At 40.1% G+C, this 17,769-nt stretch overlaps 1 protein-coding gene across 6 annotated transcripts in view; it reads right to left on the bottom strand.

Annotated features, from left to right (window-relative positions):
* HACE1 (HECT domain and ankyrin repeat containing E3 ubiquitin protein ligase 1) overlaps positions 1–17,213 on the bottom strand; it is a 62,973-nt gene extending 45,760 nt beyond the window's left edge. For 2 of the 6 annotated variants that reach the window (XR_016281766.1, XM_089530674.1), the window contains exons 1-10: positions 17,014–17,211; positions 15,258–15,312; positions 13,401–13,490; positions 12,605–12,709; positions 9,131–9,206; positions 6,945–7,076; positions 4,664–4,746; positions 2,571–2,667; positions 1,193–1,294; positions 118–224 (exon numbers count right to left, since the gene is read on the bottom strand). Coding sequence is in view for 4 of the 6 variants with exons in the window: in XM_089530674.1 (XP_089386800.1) it covers positions 118–224; positions 1,193–1,294; positions 2,571–2,667; positions 4,664–4,746; positions 6,945–7,076; positions 9,131–9,206; positions 12,605–12,709; positions 13,401–13,490; positions 15,258–15,312; positions 17,014–17,089 (923 nt within the window). In the remaining 2 variants the exon portion in view is untranslated. Of the gene's footprint in view, positions 1–117; positions 225–1,192; positions 1,295–2,570; positions 2,668–4,663; positions 4,747–6,944; positions 7,077–9,130; positions 9,207–12,604; positions 12,710–13,400; positions 13,491–15,257; positions 15,313–17,013 lie in introns of those variants that run through there. The other 4 variants (XM_089530677.1, XM_089530676.1, XR_016281767.1 and 1 more) reach the window with 3 other exon arrangements.
* Positions 17,214–17,769: the final 556 nt, after the last annotated feature.

Raw genomic sequence — 17,769 nt, 5'->3', positions numbered from 1 at the left:
CAAATCCATTTTAAATTTTGGTGGCACTCAGAATAGTCTATTTTTTTTTTTTTTGGGGGGGGGGGGGGGAGACAAAACAAAGGAAACTGAACAAGAATTTTTGTTGGTCTACAGTACCTGAGTAGTTTATGGCCATTTGTTGTGGCCACCTCAGCAAGGCTCGTCAAGATTTTAAGGTATTGGTTTTCATTCTGCTGAGACAAGTGTTCTAAGACTTGCCGTAACTAGATTTTTTTAAAAAAAGAAAGACAATTTCTGATTTTTCACCAAACACTAATGCAAACTTTAAACTTAACATTAACATTAAGGTTAACATTAAGATCAACAAGATATACACACATACACACAATAAAATGTTTTTAATAGAGCAACAATGTCTAAACATCACCAGATTTTTAAAATAGATAATTAATTCAACATCACATTGAACACATCTGGTTTTATCATATTTCCAGAAGTAAGCAGGGTTGAGCCTGCTTAATATCTAAATGGTAAACCACTAGGAATATTCAGGCAGGTCTAGGAGAAAATCCTGTCAGAAACCCTGGAAAGTTCCTTTCAGTCAGAGTTGACTCTAATGACCTAGGTGAAACAATGGTCTGACTCATTATTTGGCAGCTCTCTATGTTCCTATGCAGTTGTAAGAATTATAATCAAATAAGTTGCCATATGAACAAAACCAGTAATTCTGAAGAAAAATGTTTAGAATAAGCCACTAAAACTAAGAGGAGCTTAGGAACTTTTGGATGTTCCGATTTGTGAAGTCCAAACATATAGATATCATCAGAGCTATGACCTCTGATCCCTGAAGAGTGAGAACTGTACAGTCATTCAGATATTATTGGACTACAGCTTCCATCTTTCTTTAGAAGCAGTACCAGAACCATCTCATCCATAACATTTTAAAATTGTTCTAATAACACTGTTCTAATAACAGTGCAATTCTATACATGACTGCTCAGCACTCAGTCCCACTGACTTCAATGGGACAGTTTCAGGTTACTATATAAAACAGCAGCCTAAAGCTATAAACACTACACATGTATTTGGAAGTAAGCTTCACAGTTTTATACTTTTAAGAAAACACAAATAGGATCAGACTATAAAAATGGTTGACTTTTGAGATGTGTGTAAATGACAATTCATAAGGTAACCATTAGTTGGAGATTTGGCAGAGTGTAAGCAGATTTACCATATTTTCTCTGAGATCTTCATTTTGTGTCATTTGAATAATTGTTTGGAAAAGTCTAGGATGATGCTGTATTAGAACTTCACACGTTTCTCCATAGCCACCCTGAAAAAGCAACAATTATAAGCACATCTTTCAGAAACTAGTAAGTGTCATAACTGATATCAACCGATTAGATAGAATACATATAGATGAAATTTTTATATGGTTGCACAGTTAGGCATCGAAGTCACTTTCAAAATTTTAACCATCAATGACACTTGCTGTCACATATATGGCTCAAATAAATTGGTAAATTCATCTGTCAGAAGATAGTGATGCCCAGAATAAGCAGGCTGGATGTGGGGTGTGAGTGAGGGTTGGGGGTTGTTAATTTGCTCTGGCTTCCCATCACATAAAATAATTTCTATTCCAAAATACTGTGTAAACTAGCTTTGAATCAGAACCTCATGCCTGCTCTGTTGTGAATACCTATGTGAATACCAGCACTTAAAATCCCAGTGTGGCATTTTATAGAAAGCTACTGTGATAGCTGACAAAAGTAGCTCCCCCTTCTCCAAAAAATATTGATTTAGATGCAGTTATTCTGTTCATAGACTATGACTAAATGAACTATAATTTAAAGCAGAACACTACATACAAGGAACATTTATCAACAATTGTGTTAATCCAAGCTGTAAGAGTTAAGGCTTCCAGCCGGCTGGGGAATGTGGTGTATGCACGATGCACACCATGTGACACCAGGCTCTGGTGGAGTAGCGTTTAGATGCTGCACGCCGCCGGAGAGCTGTAAAGCTGAGGCGGGGTTGGAAAAGCAGGGTTTTTTTCTGGCAAAAAGGTGGATTGGGCTGCAGAGTGCAGTTGCCTTGGCCTCAATCTGGCTTCCTCAGGTGGTGGCTTCAAGCCACAACCTTTCGTGGTAGTCTGTTCTGCCCCTTACTTTTGCAACAATTCAATATCTACCTAATTTCAGTAAAATCCTATATGATTTACAGGACACAGATGCCATTACCAAGAGGCCTTTAATCTTATTGTGCTTTTATGCTATTATTCTGAAGCACTCACAGGCAATATACAAAGGTCTCATGAACCACATTTCTCATTCTTTTGGATTCTACTGTGAAGGAAGAGTCCATACACCTTCATGCGACACCATGGTTATACTTATCCCTGCATCAAAATCACAATTTCTTTGGGCAGATGGAAAGTCCAAGGAGACAGTGATACACCATTTTCCTTTGCACAGAAAGAGGGCTCAGTTATTCATCCAACCACACCTCCACGCAACAGAAAATGACACCTTCCATCAGACAGAAAGAAGTTACAGTGATAAGAGACTGTGGTTTTAAGTAACACAAGCAAACCTTTAGTCATTTTATACCTGTACACAGAGATCAAGTGGAGTAACTCCATTTTTGTCTGGCAAATACTTGGCCCCTCTCAACAAAAGGATCTGTGCGGTGTCTCTTTGGCCATGGCTGTATGAAACATGGAGAAGACAAAAGAGCTATATAAGACCTGTTCTGCTACCTGCCATCTCCTTCGCTGCTAGCAGAATAGCTTTTATAAATATGTAACAACAAAATGTTCCCTTTTCTCCTTTAAACTACTACTACAAAATGTCTGAAGTAGCCTCCAAGTATAAGGGCCGGAGCAGACAGGCTGGAAAGAGCGATCCAAGTCCGCTTGGGCTAGAGCAAGTCTGAACCCCACCAACCACATAGCCCATTCCCAATGTGGGCTGTGCCTGCTGGGCCAACAGGTGCTTTCAAGAGCCAGATTTTCATGGCTCCTTTTTGCTGTGATCCAAAGGACGAGAGCACAGCCTCAGCGTGGCTTCCGGTCACTTTTGAGGTGTGTGCCATCTAATCGGCACACCTTCAAAGTGGCCAGAAGCCACTTTATTTGGCCTGTCTGTTCCAGGCCCTAGTCACTGGGTAAATGAACTGTGTTAGAAGTCCTATTATAGTCAATGTTGGTGTGACGGGTGCCCGACTGTGTTGGTGCAGCAGCATACACACAGTTCCATTGATGAGAACAGGGCAGAGCTATCTGCAGATGCTCCAATCTGAGGATGGCAAGCCTGACAATAGAGAGATCTAACTGTAATTAAAGGTACATTTGTTTTATATTATATTGTTGTTGTTTTTGTATTCTACCTAGACAACTTGTTTGTAAAACTTTATTTAATTATTCATTCCATCCCTCTATGTATGTGTGTGTGCGTGTGTGTGCATTTTCAATTGTACACCTTTGGCAGGACCCACTGATTTCAGCTGCTGTGGGGGCGTGGCGTTTAGATGATGTTTGCCCCGACGCTGCCCCCAAGTCAGCGCCATGCTGTCCACCCCACCAGATGGAAGGCAGCATTGCAATGCTCTGGCCGTGCAGCGTTCAGACTCCACACACTGCAGGAGTGCAGAGGAGCTATGGCGGCAGCGGAAAGGGTGTTCTTTCCTGCCCCAAAAAGGAGCGGTATATTGCTACTTCATTTTGGGATGAAAAAAATGTGGATTTGGGCTGCAGCATGTGGTTGCTGCAGCCCCGATCCAGTGCTCAAAGGGGTGGCGTCAAGCCACTCCTTTAAGGGTGTCTGTATTGGCCCTTAGTTGCTCCCCCCTTTGCTTGTATTTTTAATTAAACCTGATAAACTGCTTTAGTTGTCCCTCCATATTCGCTAGGGTTAGGGGAACAAGACCCCCGTGAATATAGAAAAACAGCAAATAACAAAAACACTGTTTTTACCTGAGAGGTCCTCCAGTGCAACTCTGTGGTGAATGTCCAACATACACTGACCATAGAATGGCACTGGAGTAGCTACAAATGGTCTTTCAGTGCAACTTTTAGTTAAAGTTGACCACAGAGTTGCACTGGAGGACCTAGTCAGTCCTATAGAGAACATATTAATGACATCTGTGAATAATCAAATCCGCAAATATCAAAGCCACGAATAATCAAATCCGCAAATATGGAGGGATGACTGTAAACCTGTTGCACTTTCATACTACACAATTATAGCACTAGAATTCTACTTTAACTGCCATGGCTGCAGCCTGTGGAAGCCTATAATTTGTAACTTGATGAGGCACTAGAGTTCCCTGGCTAGGAATTTTAAGTGTTCCTTCCTAAATTACAAATCTCAGGATTAAACTATTATTTCCAAAGTAGAATCATAGCCTAACACTGTAGTGCAAAGGGCCCTGGGTACATTGCTTTTTGGAATCTACTGGAGAAGTAACCATAGTAGTTATCTAACTACACAGTGACTCCTGGCCCGATTCCCCAATTCCCATTTATCAAAAAGCAGCTGATTGATGTCCCTGCTCCCTTCCGTGACCAGTCTCTGTTAGCTCTGTTAAAAATATTCAATTAAAATCATCAGAGAAGGGCAATGGGTTACAGAATACGTCATGGGGTAGTAGACTCAATTTATGGCTGGAGTTACTATTCAGAAAAGAAGAAATAAAGCCATACCTGCAAGCAAAGTAGAGTGGAGTTGCTCCTGAAACATTAGGCCGATTAATATCTGCACCACTGTCTAAAAGACACTGAACTGTCTTTTTGAAAGGAGAAAATAAAAAGAATGAAGTACTGTATATATTCATGCATAAGTCTAGATTTTTTTGTCAAAAAATTGACACCGAAAAAGCTGGGTCGACTTATCCATAGGTCAATGTAAGTAGTATATTTTAACTCTTCTCTTTCTCTGAGTAGAGTAGCAAAAGGTACAGTATTTTAAAAAACCAACAATATGTAACAAGTCGTTTTTGTATGTCTCACCATTATACATTTTAAAGATTTATGGCAATGGTTTGCTACTATGTAACCCATATTGAGCTCAAGAGACAACACATGAATTATAGAGAGGTAATTACTGTATATACTCGTGTATAAGTGGACGCCATGTGTAAGTCGAGGGCAGGTTTTGGGGCCAAAATCAGGAATTTTGATATGACCCCCAGATAAGTCAAGGGTATAATCTCTTGCAGTCTAAGAAAACCAGACTGGTAACAACTTCCCAGAGGACATTTTCTGTTGCCGCTTCAAAAATCTGGAATGACCTGCCAGAGGAGATCCGCCTTATAACATCTTTGGAGGGCTTTAAGAAGGCAATAAAAACGGATCTCTTCTAGCAGGCATTCCCAAATTGACCTCCTCGGAAAGTTCACTCTGCAGTTGGGAACTGTCGTTTTTAATGGTATTTTAAGGTGGGAGGGAGATAGAGAATTGGATTTTATGTTTTGCTATGTTTTTACTTATGGTTTGTTGTGTTTTATTTTTATTGTTCTAATGTTTGTTGTTACCTGCCTCGATCCAATACAGGGAGAGGCGGGATACAAATTATTATTATTATTATTATTATTATTATTATTATTTGGGCCTCAGTACCCTTCCTTCCCCTCTGCAGCCTAGCTGTCCCTTTGGGAGACAGCTGAGCTGGGGAGGAAACTTCAGAGCCTAGTGCTCGCTCTTCCTCCTCCTCTGTAGCTCGTCTGTCCCTTCACAGGCCACAAGGACTGGAGAAAAGCAGGGAGCAAGCGTTTGCTCCCAGGACTCCCTCCAATCCCAGAGTCCTCCAGCCTTTGCAAGACACAGGGACTGGGGAAAAGCAGAGAGCAAGCATCTGCTCCCAGGATTCCCCCCCCCCCCAATCCCAGTGTCCTCCAGCCTCTGCAAGACACACGGACTGGGGGAAAGCAGGGAGAAGCAGCATTTGCTCCCAGGATTTTCCCCAGCCTGGCTGTCCCTTCAGGAGACAGCCGGGCTGCAGAAGAAGCTTCAGGGGCAAGCCTATTACCGTAGTGTCCCATGTATAAGTCTACTCAGGGTTTTTTGGGTCACTTTTTGGGCCAAAATTTCTCGTTTTGTAGTCGAGTATATATGGTAGGCTAGTTGGGATATATGTACATAATTACATTCTCTAACTGATTCTAGATACTTCATCCCACATGTTTATAAATGATCTAGTCTAAGAGTCTATTAACTTTTATTAACTTTTGTAAAACGTTCATATGAAAGAACATCACAGCAAAAGCATCATATATAATGCATAGTCTACTACAACATCAGCAACACTAGTAAACCCTTTGTTTCATGACACTTTCTCTTAAAAGATATAGAGTGCTTCTGTGTTACATAAGCAAAAAAATAATTTTAACTGTTTTAGAATTTATTATGCTTTATTTATTATACAGCAATAGCAAGTACATTTCTGTACTGCTTATCAGTGCACTAAAGCTGTTTACCAAGTGTAAGCTAATTGCCTCCAACAAGCTGGGTACTCATTTTAGCCACCTTGGAAGGATACAAGCCTGAGTTGAGCTTCAGCCCTTTTGCTGGTACTGAACTCGCAACCTTGCGGTTTGTGAGTGAGTGGCTGCATTACAAGCATTTTTTATTAATAAATGAATTCTAGTAAGACTCTACAGTTTTTGGGAATTCTCATGCCTACTTCAGTGAGGTAACATTTTATATACTGGAAATCACCTTGTAAAGGCATGTCCCTAAAAGATCTTCTCATATACTGTGTAATACAAATATTTTAATAGTAGATAGATATGATGCTTTTTAAAAATTAAATACATTTTTATATAGAAAAGAAAGTATTTATCATCACCACAAGAAAAAGTAACTGTTCTTCATTATCATCAAAAATCAGGAACTAGTAAAAATTGTCTTTATCACAAAACCATTAGCATTACTGGTACAATGTCTTAACATCTATGATGAATGTAAGGTATGTTAATTGACTTACCGTCTTGTGACCATTTTGGCATGCCACATGAAGTGCTGTCTGCCCCATTGCATCTTCAACATCTACGTTTGTAACATGTTGTACAAGATCGTGAAGCAATTCTGTTCGGCCATTAACAGCAAGCCAATGAATCTAGGTACAAATATTGACATCAAAAACAACTCTCAACAACCAAAGAAAGTAAACAACATTTGACACTAAGAACAAAGAGTGGGTCAAAGAGGATGTCACAGGGTCATACCCAGCAATTAATACATTTTCAGAAAAAAAGGCAAAACAAAAACAAACAGTGATGACTGAACATATACACAGAGGTATTAATATGCTTTGTATTTACAAGAATTTAATCCTTATAGGCGGGTTTGCCTTCCACGGCTTTGAGCTCACACGGAAAGTAAGCCCAGGCAAAAATAATGGGGCACATACTCATGCTGTGCGCCACCACGAGCATGTGCCCCATTATTTTCTATGGGGCTTGAGCATACGCTCTTTTCCCCACACGTAGGGGGTCCGGAACGGATCCCCCACATTTGGGGAGGGCAGACTGTATACATTTTCAAGTACTTTACTGATCTTATAAATTTATGATAATGAAAATGCCCCGTGTGAAGACCATACATTTGCCTTGCTGTATGCAGCAAGAAGAGATAGAAAGGTCATGAAAGAATTTACAAGGTTTGTCCATTAATTGTTGGTTACACAGAGTTTGGACCCTTGCCTTATTAGAGAAACTAACATATAAATTCCACCTTGCCAGAGGTGAAATAGCTGAAAACATCTTCAAGACTCCATGGTATCCATTTATAAAATATGCCACACATAAATTCTAGACAGGGGCCATTATTCAACCACATGATACAGTGAGCCCTCAGTATCCACTGGGGTTTAGTTCCAGGACCCCTGTGAATACCAGAATCCATGGATGCTCAAGTCTATATACAAACCATACAGTAACACATTAAAATGACATCCTTTATATAAGGTAGGAAAATCAAGGTTTGGTTTTTTTGGATGTGTGTGTGTGAATATTTTCAAAGCACGGTTGGTTGAATCTGTGGATACAGATAGCCAAATGTGTTCTCAACTCTATCATGATTAGCATTTTTTGTCCTTGATAGTATTGACTGATTATACTTTGAATCATGGCATTTGTCTGTGGTGGGGGTGGGTGGGTAGGGAATAAGTTACTGTTATATTACGTAAACTTTTAATTACAGTGTGCCCGCTTACGACATGGGCACGACATGCAGCTTTCAGTTTATGCTGAAAGCAGTGTAACGGGAGAATGAATGGCGCATGTGCCAGTGGCGCACTTACCGCACCGCGCATCATGCAAAAGCCCCATTATATCCAATGGGGCTCAAGCATACACGCTATTTGCCTTATGCGGGGGGGGGGGGGTCCAGAACAGATCCGCCACATAATGCAAGGATGCACTGTATAATATTATTATTTGGGGGAGCAGAGGAACTAGTCCCTGAGCACTACTGGGATGGGTTTTGGTGTTGGTACTGAAGTTACAGTTAGTTATAGTTTAATTATATAGTTATAGTTAGCACTCCACATTTCCCTAAGGAGCTCATGTTGGCATACTTGGCAATTCCTCCCCCAAAAACCATTTCATCAATACAATATGAAATAGGTTAGACTGACACAGTGACTTGTTCAAGTCAGTTTCTTGGTCCCTTCTATAAATTCCCTTCTACAAGGAAAAAGAAACACTGAATCGTGTATGTTGCACTGAACTGCAATTTTTATGCATGCCCTGAATTTTTAGTACTACTGGTCTGTTTCAGCCCAAGAGTCCTACTAAATCAGATTGAAGTTGATCAGACTAGTTGAGGAGAACATTTGCCACAAAGGACATAATTACAGCATCACAGATCATGGTATTATTTTTAATTACAACTCATCTCAAGTGTTTTATTGTACTTTAAAAGTAAAGCCCAAGGCACATGAACAGTTTCTATATATTATACTGGAATTCAGCAAACAGTACTATAACAATTCAAAGCCACCAGTCAACACAAAAAAATTCCAGAACACAAATTGGCTTGTTGCCATTAAGTACTGATGACTAATAGTAAAAGGTCATACAATAAAATAAACAAGATTAGCAATGTTTATACAAAGACATACTTTAATACTAAAGCATCAGATGAAAGAAACAAGATTACGGGACTTACTGCTGTCAGCCCCTCATTATTGCAAATGTTGACATCGGCACTGTATTCTAGTAACTTGCTCATGCATTTCTTCTGGCTGCATAGAAAATACATTAAATATCAGCTATAGGCACAGTAAGACAATACTGGGTTGGCTTCCTTATAGGCTTCTTATGGCTGGTTCATAATAATAATAATAATAATAATAATAATAATAATAATAAATTTTATTTATATACCGCCCTGTGGCGAACCAATCCGGGCGGTTTACAACATTAAAATAACATACAGCATAAAAACAATATATTTCCCTCCCCCCTTAAAAAGTTATTAAACAACATATCTAATTTAAAACCACAATAACTAGTTAAAATAACAGTAAATTAAACAAATAATACCAACCTATAAACCACTGCAACTTCAGTTCTAAAGAAAAGGGGGCTTTGGAGACATTACTGAGGAGGGGGAAATCTTGAGATCCTGAGGCCGGGATATTTCAGTCTGGGAAGGCCTGCCTGAAGAGATCCGTCTTGACAGCCTTTTTGAAGCTGCCCAAAGATGTTAATTGACGGATCTCATCCGGCAGGCCGTTCCAGAGCCTAGGGGCGACAACAGAGAAAGCCCTCCGGGAGGTCGCCACAAGCCTTGACTAAACTGTTGTTCAATTTTTGTGAAACCATTTTAACTGTTCTCTTTGGGAAAAAAACCACACAAAATAGTTAATAATTTAGTTACTGGGTCAAAAACAACTTGGACAATTTTAAAAAAAATGAAGTGTATTTGAAAGCTGTTATGCAATACATTTTAGGCCTATCTGTAATACTTAGTAGCTACATTCCCAGCCCATCACTTGTTTTTTAGTAGATCCCAGAAACACCTGCTCCAAACAGTAAAACAGACAGGATCCTTGCTACCATCTGTGTGAAGGCACAGCAAAGATGCGGGAACTGATGGTTTGGTAATTCTCTGCTATGAAATGAAAAGGGATGATGGATTCAGGAAAGGACTAAATCACCTTCCTAAATTTGAAAAGGTGGAATCAATGTTGGATTAACTACAGGTTAGACTACAAATCTCCAATATCTTCTGCTGCTAATATACACTTTATATATAATATATACAGTGCTACCTCGGGTTACGAAATTAATTCGTTCCGCGGCGCCGTTCGTAACCCGATAAATTTCGCAACCCGAAAAGGCGCTGGAAAGCCGCTGGAAAGCCGCTAGCCGCGCTTCCGATTTGAATTTCGCGCCGAAATTAATTTCGTAACCCGAAAAATCTTTCGTTACCCGGAACAGTTTTTTTAAATCTAACTTTTTCGTACCCCGGAAATTTCGTAACGCGGTCAATTCGTATCCCGGGGTACCACTGTATATATATATATATATATATATATATATATTATATATATATATATATATATATATATATATATATATATAATATACACTCATACACTTACTAGGCTGATACAGTAGACAAGCACTCCTCCAACACACAAATCCATCCCTGTTTCTCTTTCACTCACACACTCACTCTTGCTCAGTGACAGATACATAGCTATTTTCAAGTTAGGTACACCAAACTATGAGGTACACATATACAAAAGCCTGTTTTATACTTTATTTTCTATCTAAAAATATACAAATTAATTTCAAGGACCTCATTCTCTACATATACATCTATTTCACATGGTTTGTTGCACAATTGATGGATCTAAGATACAGAATTACACTCTTACCGCATACAAAGACCCAGGAACAATGCAGTGCTATGCACATCTATATTGTAGTACAGACACTGTCATGCAAGTCATATACAGCAGCCTTCCCAAGCTGGTGCAGGTGCATCAGATAAATGCTATCATCCCAAGCTAGGATTAACTAACATATTTTAAGGGTACCTGGATTGTGTAAAGTAGAGACCATTACAGTCTAAGTGTTCGATGTGTGGCTTCAAGTCATTCCTGACTTATGGCGATCCTACACAGCACCTGTGGCAAGACTAGTATTACCTTCTCTTTCCTCACCCCTTCCCAGTCTCACAGACATTCAGTAGACTGGTGGGTGTACACTTTGTTGCTATGTGCCTTCAAGTCATGTTTGACTTATGGCAACCCTCAAGCAAACCTATCACAGGGTTTTCTTGACAATTTTTTTTTCAGAGATGGCTTGCCCTATGCCTTCCAGTGAGGATGAGAAAGTGACCTGCTCAAGGTTTCTATGGCGCGTTACAGACGGGCCCCTTGAGGCGCCGTCATTACACGCGAGGGGCGGCACTTCCTGACGTGCCTTGCCCCCACATGTAATGAGTGCGTCAAAATGGCGGTGCCCTATACAGATGGGCGCTGCCATTTTGACGTCGCGGATGCACAGCGTCCGGACGTCGCGCACCGGAAGTGATGCCGCGAGAGCGTGCCTCGCACCTTACGGCGCCTCTTTCAGGACCCAGGAAGAAGCGCCATTTTGGCGCTTCTTCTTGCTCCGCGAGGGAGCCGCGCGGTTTGGCTGCTGCGGCTCCCTCGCGGAGCAACTGGCAGCGGTGCGAGACTGCCCCTTCTGGGCAGTCTGTAACATACCTATGGCTGAGCATGGCATTCAAACCCTGCTTCCCAGACTCCAGTTGTATTCCAGTGCTCAAACCACTATACCACACGTAAAATAGGAAAACAGACTCACTGAGATCTGCAGAACACTGTTCATCTGAAAAGGCTTTCTGCTTGGTTAGCTGGGAAGTAATGTACTAGAGGCTGCCATAGCAAAGTCAATCTAGCTTGTCAGGTAGGAGAAAGTCTTTCCCAAGTTTGCCTGAAAATGACAAGGACTGAATCCACACCTTTTTATATACTAAGCATTTACTCTGCCACTGAACCATTAAGGCCCTTCCTCTCTTTTGTCCTTTGAAACATCTGACCATTCACTATTATTTCACTATACTTTTATATTGGCTCTTTTTATTTTTGCCTTTTACTCCTTTTTTGCAAAAGCCATTAATAGTCTGGCTTTAGGGATGCTTATTCAGAGGTGCATGCAATGAAATTCCATACACACTACTTTATGCAAGTGCTTACTGCAATGCAGGCCATTTTTTTTTCTTTTTTAGAAAACAAAACAGTCCCTATTGATAAACTATTACAATTTAGTACTATGATCACTGTGAGGGGAAGGCAAACTATGAGACACTGAGCTATGATTTTCTTCCTTATTTAAAAAGATAAAAAGCCTAGAAGCACTTTCTAACACTTTCTTTGAAATGGAAATTTGACATCCAAATACCTCAAGCTACTCTTCATATATTATTTGGGCATATTTTAATCCATGGTAGAAATCTAACAAGAGTGGCTACTGCATAACCTCCCTTCATTTCAACAGCTCTTCTACATAGCTTTTTGTGCAAGTCTTAAAGAATCAGAAGGTGCACAATAGCTATTCCTGGTAACTACTCAATCTGTCTAATCTTTCAGGAAAAGATGAACATAATACCCACATCTCTTACCCATTTCTAGCAGCCAAATGAAGTGGAGTGCAACCTGAAATGTCTTGATAGTTAGGGTTTGCACCTTTCTTTAACAGCAGAACTAGACATTCAACTGATCCACAGCTGGGGAGAGGGAGCAAAGAAAGAAAGATGTTAAACAATAAGCCAAAAAAAAGCTGATTAAAAAAGGAGAACTTACAGAAGAATCAAAACCATAGACAAATCTGAAAAAGTAAGTCTTTGGGAAGTCTCTTAAATAATCAGACAGCTAAGATGACCTTTGCAGCAACCAGTCAAATGTACTTTATTCTTTACTATACCTTAACTGAAACATTAAAAGGAGATGGATCAATCTTAATTTAGCATATAAATGTATTTAAGGTATGCTCTGTTGAAGAAATTCATTTACATTTGATGATTTTGCCTAATATGTTGAATGTGATGGGAAGGAAAGCTATAATGGAAGGACTATGCATTTCGGTAATAGTACTAATTTGTGTGCTTGGATCACATGAATTACCATCACAGAGGGGGGGAAACCCTGCAACCTGGTCAGTGCACCATCACTCCCCATCACATTCAACAACCAAAAAAAAAAAAACCCCAAAAGCAAGTGTCTTCAATAAAAATATGAAAAACTAACACAAATCTCTATTAAGAGACTTCTAAGAATTGTCTTGTTGTTGTTGTTGTGTGCTTTCAAGTCATTTCTGACTTATGAAAATCGTAAAGTGATCCTATCATGGGTTTTCTTGGCAAGATTTGTTCAGAGAGGGTTTGACTTTTGCCTTCCTCAAGGCAAGCGTTGTCTTACTTAGCAGCAATATGAAGCAAGCTCCTTTTCACACGTCCAAATGCATAATTGACATCGAACTTTGAATTTGATAGCAACTCAGAAACAGATCTAAAACAAAGAAAAAAATTAGATTAGCAAGAATGCTCCGTTTTCCATTTTTCAATTGTTTTGTGGATCTTGAGCAAGAAATAACTACATCACAACATTTTTCAGGCCTGTCACTATTAGCATAAAAAAGCATCCAATTTTAAAATAAACTGTAATTGTCACAAACAAGGCTTAGCCAATCCCAGAGCTCATGGGGGGCATGGATCTTGTTTACAAACAGAATTACATTTCTGGGAATCTTCCAGGAATATAATTCTACTTATGGGAAAGGTTCGTGCACACCTTATTTAAAAGGAAAAATATGATTTGTTAACTTCAACTAGAACCTTTGGAGCACCACAAAAACAAACAAACAAAAGGTGCACGTGGCGCAGAGGCTGCACACCGCCAAAGATCAAGAACTATTTGTATATCAGGCAAAAGCAATATAGCAAATAAATGCTACTTACTGTTACATACACTAGCATACTAGCATTCACTAGTCTGCATTCATAACCTAAAATTATGTTTGTGTAATTGCTCTGTATTCACAATCTCTACATCATCATAGCACTACTGCCACAATTGTAACTGCTTCCAACCTTTTTATGACGTACCAGCTGCTTGAAAAGGAGGAGGTCTGTTCTGCTGGTTATCAGAGCATGGGTTCCAACGCAGCCTGCTATCAAGTGAGGCTGTGAAAAGCAGAAGGATCCAGTGAATGTCCTTATCACAGCCTCACTCACATTATCCATTCACACCCTGATCACCAGCAGCATAGAGCTCCTTCTCTCTGCTTCCTTGTAAATTCGGTTTGGGAGAAGGGAAATGGGCCAGGAGAAGATAAGTACAGTTGGCCCTCCATATCTAGATGTTTTATCTACAGAGAGCATCCATGGATTGAAAATATTCCAAGAAAATGTAAATTCCAAAAAGTAAAACTTGATTTTGGCATTTTATATAAGGGACACCATTTTACTATGCCAGTGTATTGAATTTGAGCATCTTTGGATTTTGGTATGCACAGGGTGTTCTGAAACCAAACCCCAATGGATAGCAGGGCCCACTATATATTCAACTAAGTAGCCAATGTAAAATACCAGCCAATATTTCTTTAGGTTAACTATTTTTCTTGTTCTGCTTTCAAGTTTCACTCCATCAGAGAGTGTTGGAGTTTCCTATTTTTGAAAGTCTTTAAACAGAGGCTGGATGGCCATCCTTCAGGAGTGCTTTGATTGAGAGTTCCTGTATGGCAGGGGGTTGGATGGGATGGTCCTTGGGGTCTCTTCCAACTCTATGATTGTATGTTTCTAAGGCCTGTTACAGACTGCCAAAATAAAGCTGCTTCGGGTCTCTTTGGAGGTATGCTGTTTAAATGATGCATGCATCCTAAGAATCCGGAAGCTGCACCAAAGCTGCACTCCAATGCTTAGGAATGGAGTGTGGCTTTGGCGCAACCTCTGGACTCTTAGGACCCATGCATCATTTAAATAGCATACCTCCAAAGAGACCCGAAGCAGCTTTATTTTGGCAGTCTGTAACAGGCCCATGTTATGCTGACCCTAAGGCAACCCTATCATGGGTTTTTTTAGGGATGAGGGTATGTGACTTGCCCAAGTTCACCGAGTGGGTTTCCATGGCTGAGTGGGGGAATCGTACTCTGGTCTCCACAGTCGCACTCCAATACTCCAACCACTACATCACGCTGGCTCTCAAATTATCTATTTAGATGTAATGAAAGTGGTGTTTGATTGTTTGTGTTTTGCAAGTCTGAACATGAAGACTCACCTATGTTGGTCAGCCATTACCATTGGCATTAAAGTGTAGACAGCAGTTTCATTGTCTGAGAAGAAATTGGATTATTGCACTATTAGAGACAGATAGAAACACAACCCAATATAGCACCATCCTATAAAGCCATTAACAAAAGTGATTTTCCATGTGTGAACAAAGTTTATCTACCTATCCTTCTGTTAATTCAATTAGATTAATTGAACATTCTGTAATTTTTGTATTTTTATGCAAATTCAGATCTCTCTCTCTCTCTCTCTTTTTTAGAGAACCAACAGTACATTTCATTTGTGGTCACTCTGCCCACAAGAGCAAATTATCACAGGAAAGTACAGGTTGAGGCTTGTTGCTGTTAGTTGCTGTGTGCCTCCAAGTCATTTCTGACTTATGGTGATCCTAAAGCAAGCCTATCACAGCAGTTTTCTGGGGCTGAGAGAGTGTAACTCACCCAAGGTCACCCAATGGGTTTCTATGGCTAAGCAGGGATTTGAGCCCTGATCTCCAGGGCCTTAGTCCAACACTCAAACCACACACCAAGCCTGTATCTGACCAGATTTCCAACAGGAATTGCAGAACAGGACTGCAAGGCTCCCTTCAAGTTTAGCAGATAGATAAAAGGTGTTTTAAGAAAACAGGTGTTGTATTCTTTGAAACGTGCTTGAAACACTTTTCGCTCTTTCACTGTATTTTATCCTTTTATATGCAATCTGTTTTAATACTGTAACAATTTAATTCTCTTTTCAATGTAAGTGTTTTCTATGTTTTTAATCATGTAAGCCACTCTCGGCCCCAGTTTGGGGGGCAAAGGGCAGGATATAAATATAATAATAACAACAACAATAACAACATTCGAATAATGGGGATGCTTGTATAATATGCTCTCTTGGGCCCATCTGCGCTGCAGAAATAATGCAGTCTGACACCACTTCGGGTGCTAATGGATCCTGGGATCTGTAGTTTTAGGAGGCATTTGGAGTGCCTCACCAAACTAGAAATCCCCAGGATTAGTAATAATAACAATAACAATAATTTTATTTATATACTGCCTTTCCAAAGGATCAAGGTGGTTTACAAAAATGCATAAACGATTACATAACACATACACATATCTATATCTATCTACAAAAGCATATATGTATATATATATATATATATATACACACACACACTTTTAATTATTATTATTATTATTATTTATACCCCACTCTTCAGCCAAAAGGCTATCAATAATATATATATATACACACACACACACACATAATAAATATATAACATTTTATAAATATTATATACGTGTATATTTTACATATATTATATTATATTATATTATAGGCCGGAGACATGGCAGCCCAATAAGGCCAAAGCGCATTATTAATACGCTGTGTTAATAATTAAACCAGTTCTATATGTTAATTAATAATAATAATAATTAATGGAGTAATTAACAATAATCAACGCATTAATAATTAAACGTGATTAAAACTGTGTTAATGATTAAAACTAAATTAAAATAAAATTTTAAAATAATTAAAAATAATAAATAAATAAAAATAGATAAATAAAACTGGGTTGACAATTGACAATAATCAATGAAGAATCGATAGCTACATGCAAAGTTTATTATTATTATTATTATTACTATTAAATAGGGTTGACAGTGGAAGGGCCCTTCCTGCCCTGGAGAGCCGGGCCCCTTCCCTCCCTCCCTCCCTCCACCGCAGCCCCATCCTCATCCACCCGCTTCACTTCCTACCCTCGGGCAGCTCGACGGTGCGGGCGCGGCGGAGGGAGCGGGTGAGGCGGTTGAGCTGCTCCATGGCTCTCTCCATCCTCCATCAGCGGGGCAGGGGCCGAGGGGCGGAGCGAGGGGAGCCGCCGTCAGCCCATCTCCGACGGAGGGCGGCCACTGAAGCCCCCTCAACGCCACCAGGGTCCCCTCAACGGCCAGGGAAGGCTCGCTCGCGCCACGCATGCGCAGACGCCCCCGCCGAGTAAGAAGAAGGAGGGCTTACGGCTCGCTGGGATGGCGCCTGCGCACACGAGGGCAGTGGCGGACTTCCGCCCTGAGTCTCTTTGCCCACACTCGCCAAATTCACAGATGGCGCCTGCGCACACGAGGGTAGTGGCGTCCAAAGAGGACTTCCGCCCTGACTTTGCCCACACTCGCCAAGATCACAGATGGCGCCTGCGCACATGAGGGCAGTGGCGCCCAAAGAAGACTTCCGCCCTGAGTCTCTTTGCCCACACTCGCCAAGATCACAGAGTTCATTCTCTCTCTCTCATTCATATCTATATCTATATCATCTGTGTATGTGTGTATTATATATATGCTTTCGTATATATTTTGTAGATATATTTTGTAGATATATTTTGTAAATATACGTATAGATTTAAGTATATAACTTTATCGATAATGTGTATATGTGTGTGTGTGTGTGTGTGTGTATATATATATATATGCATTAGGGATAAAGATATCTATACCTATATGTTTAAGTTAATAAGCATT

This window comes from Sceloporus occidentalis, unplaced genomic scaffold, assembly GCF_023333645.1.
Source record: "Sceloporus occidentalis isolate IW3139 unplaced genomic scaffold, rSceOcc1.0.p SCAF_6, whole genome shotgun sequence".
In the NCBI taxonomy this organism is placed as follows: Eukaryota; Metazoa; Chordata; class Lepidosauria; order Squamata; family Phrynosomatidae; genus Sceloporus; species Sceloporus occidentalis.
The sequence above is the reverse complement of the archived record's forward strand: the minus strand, read 5'-3'. Positions and strand labels throughout refer to the sequence as shown.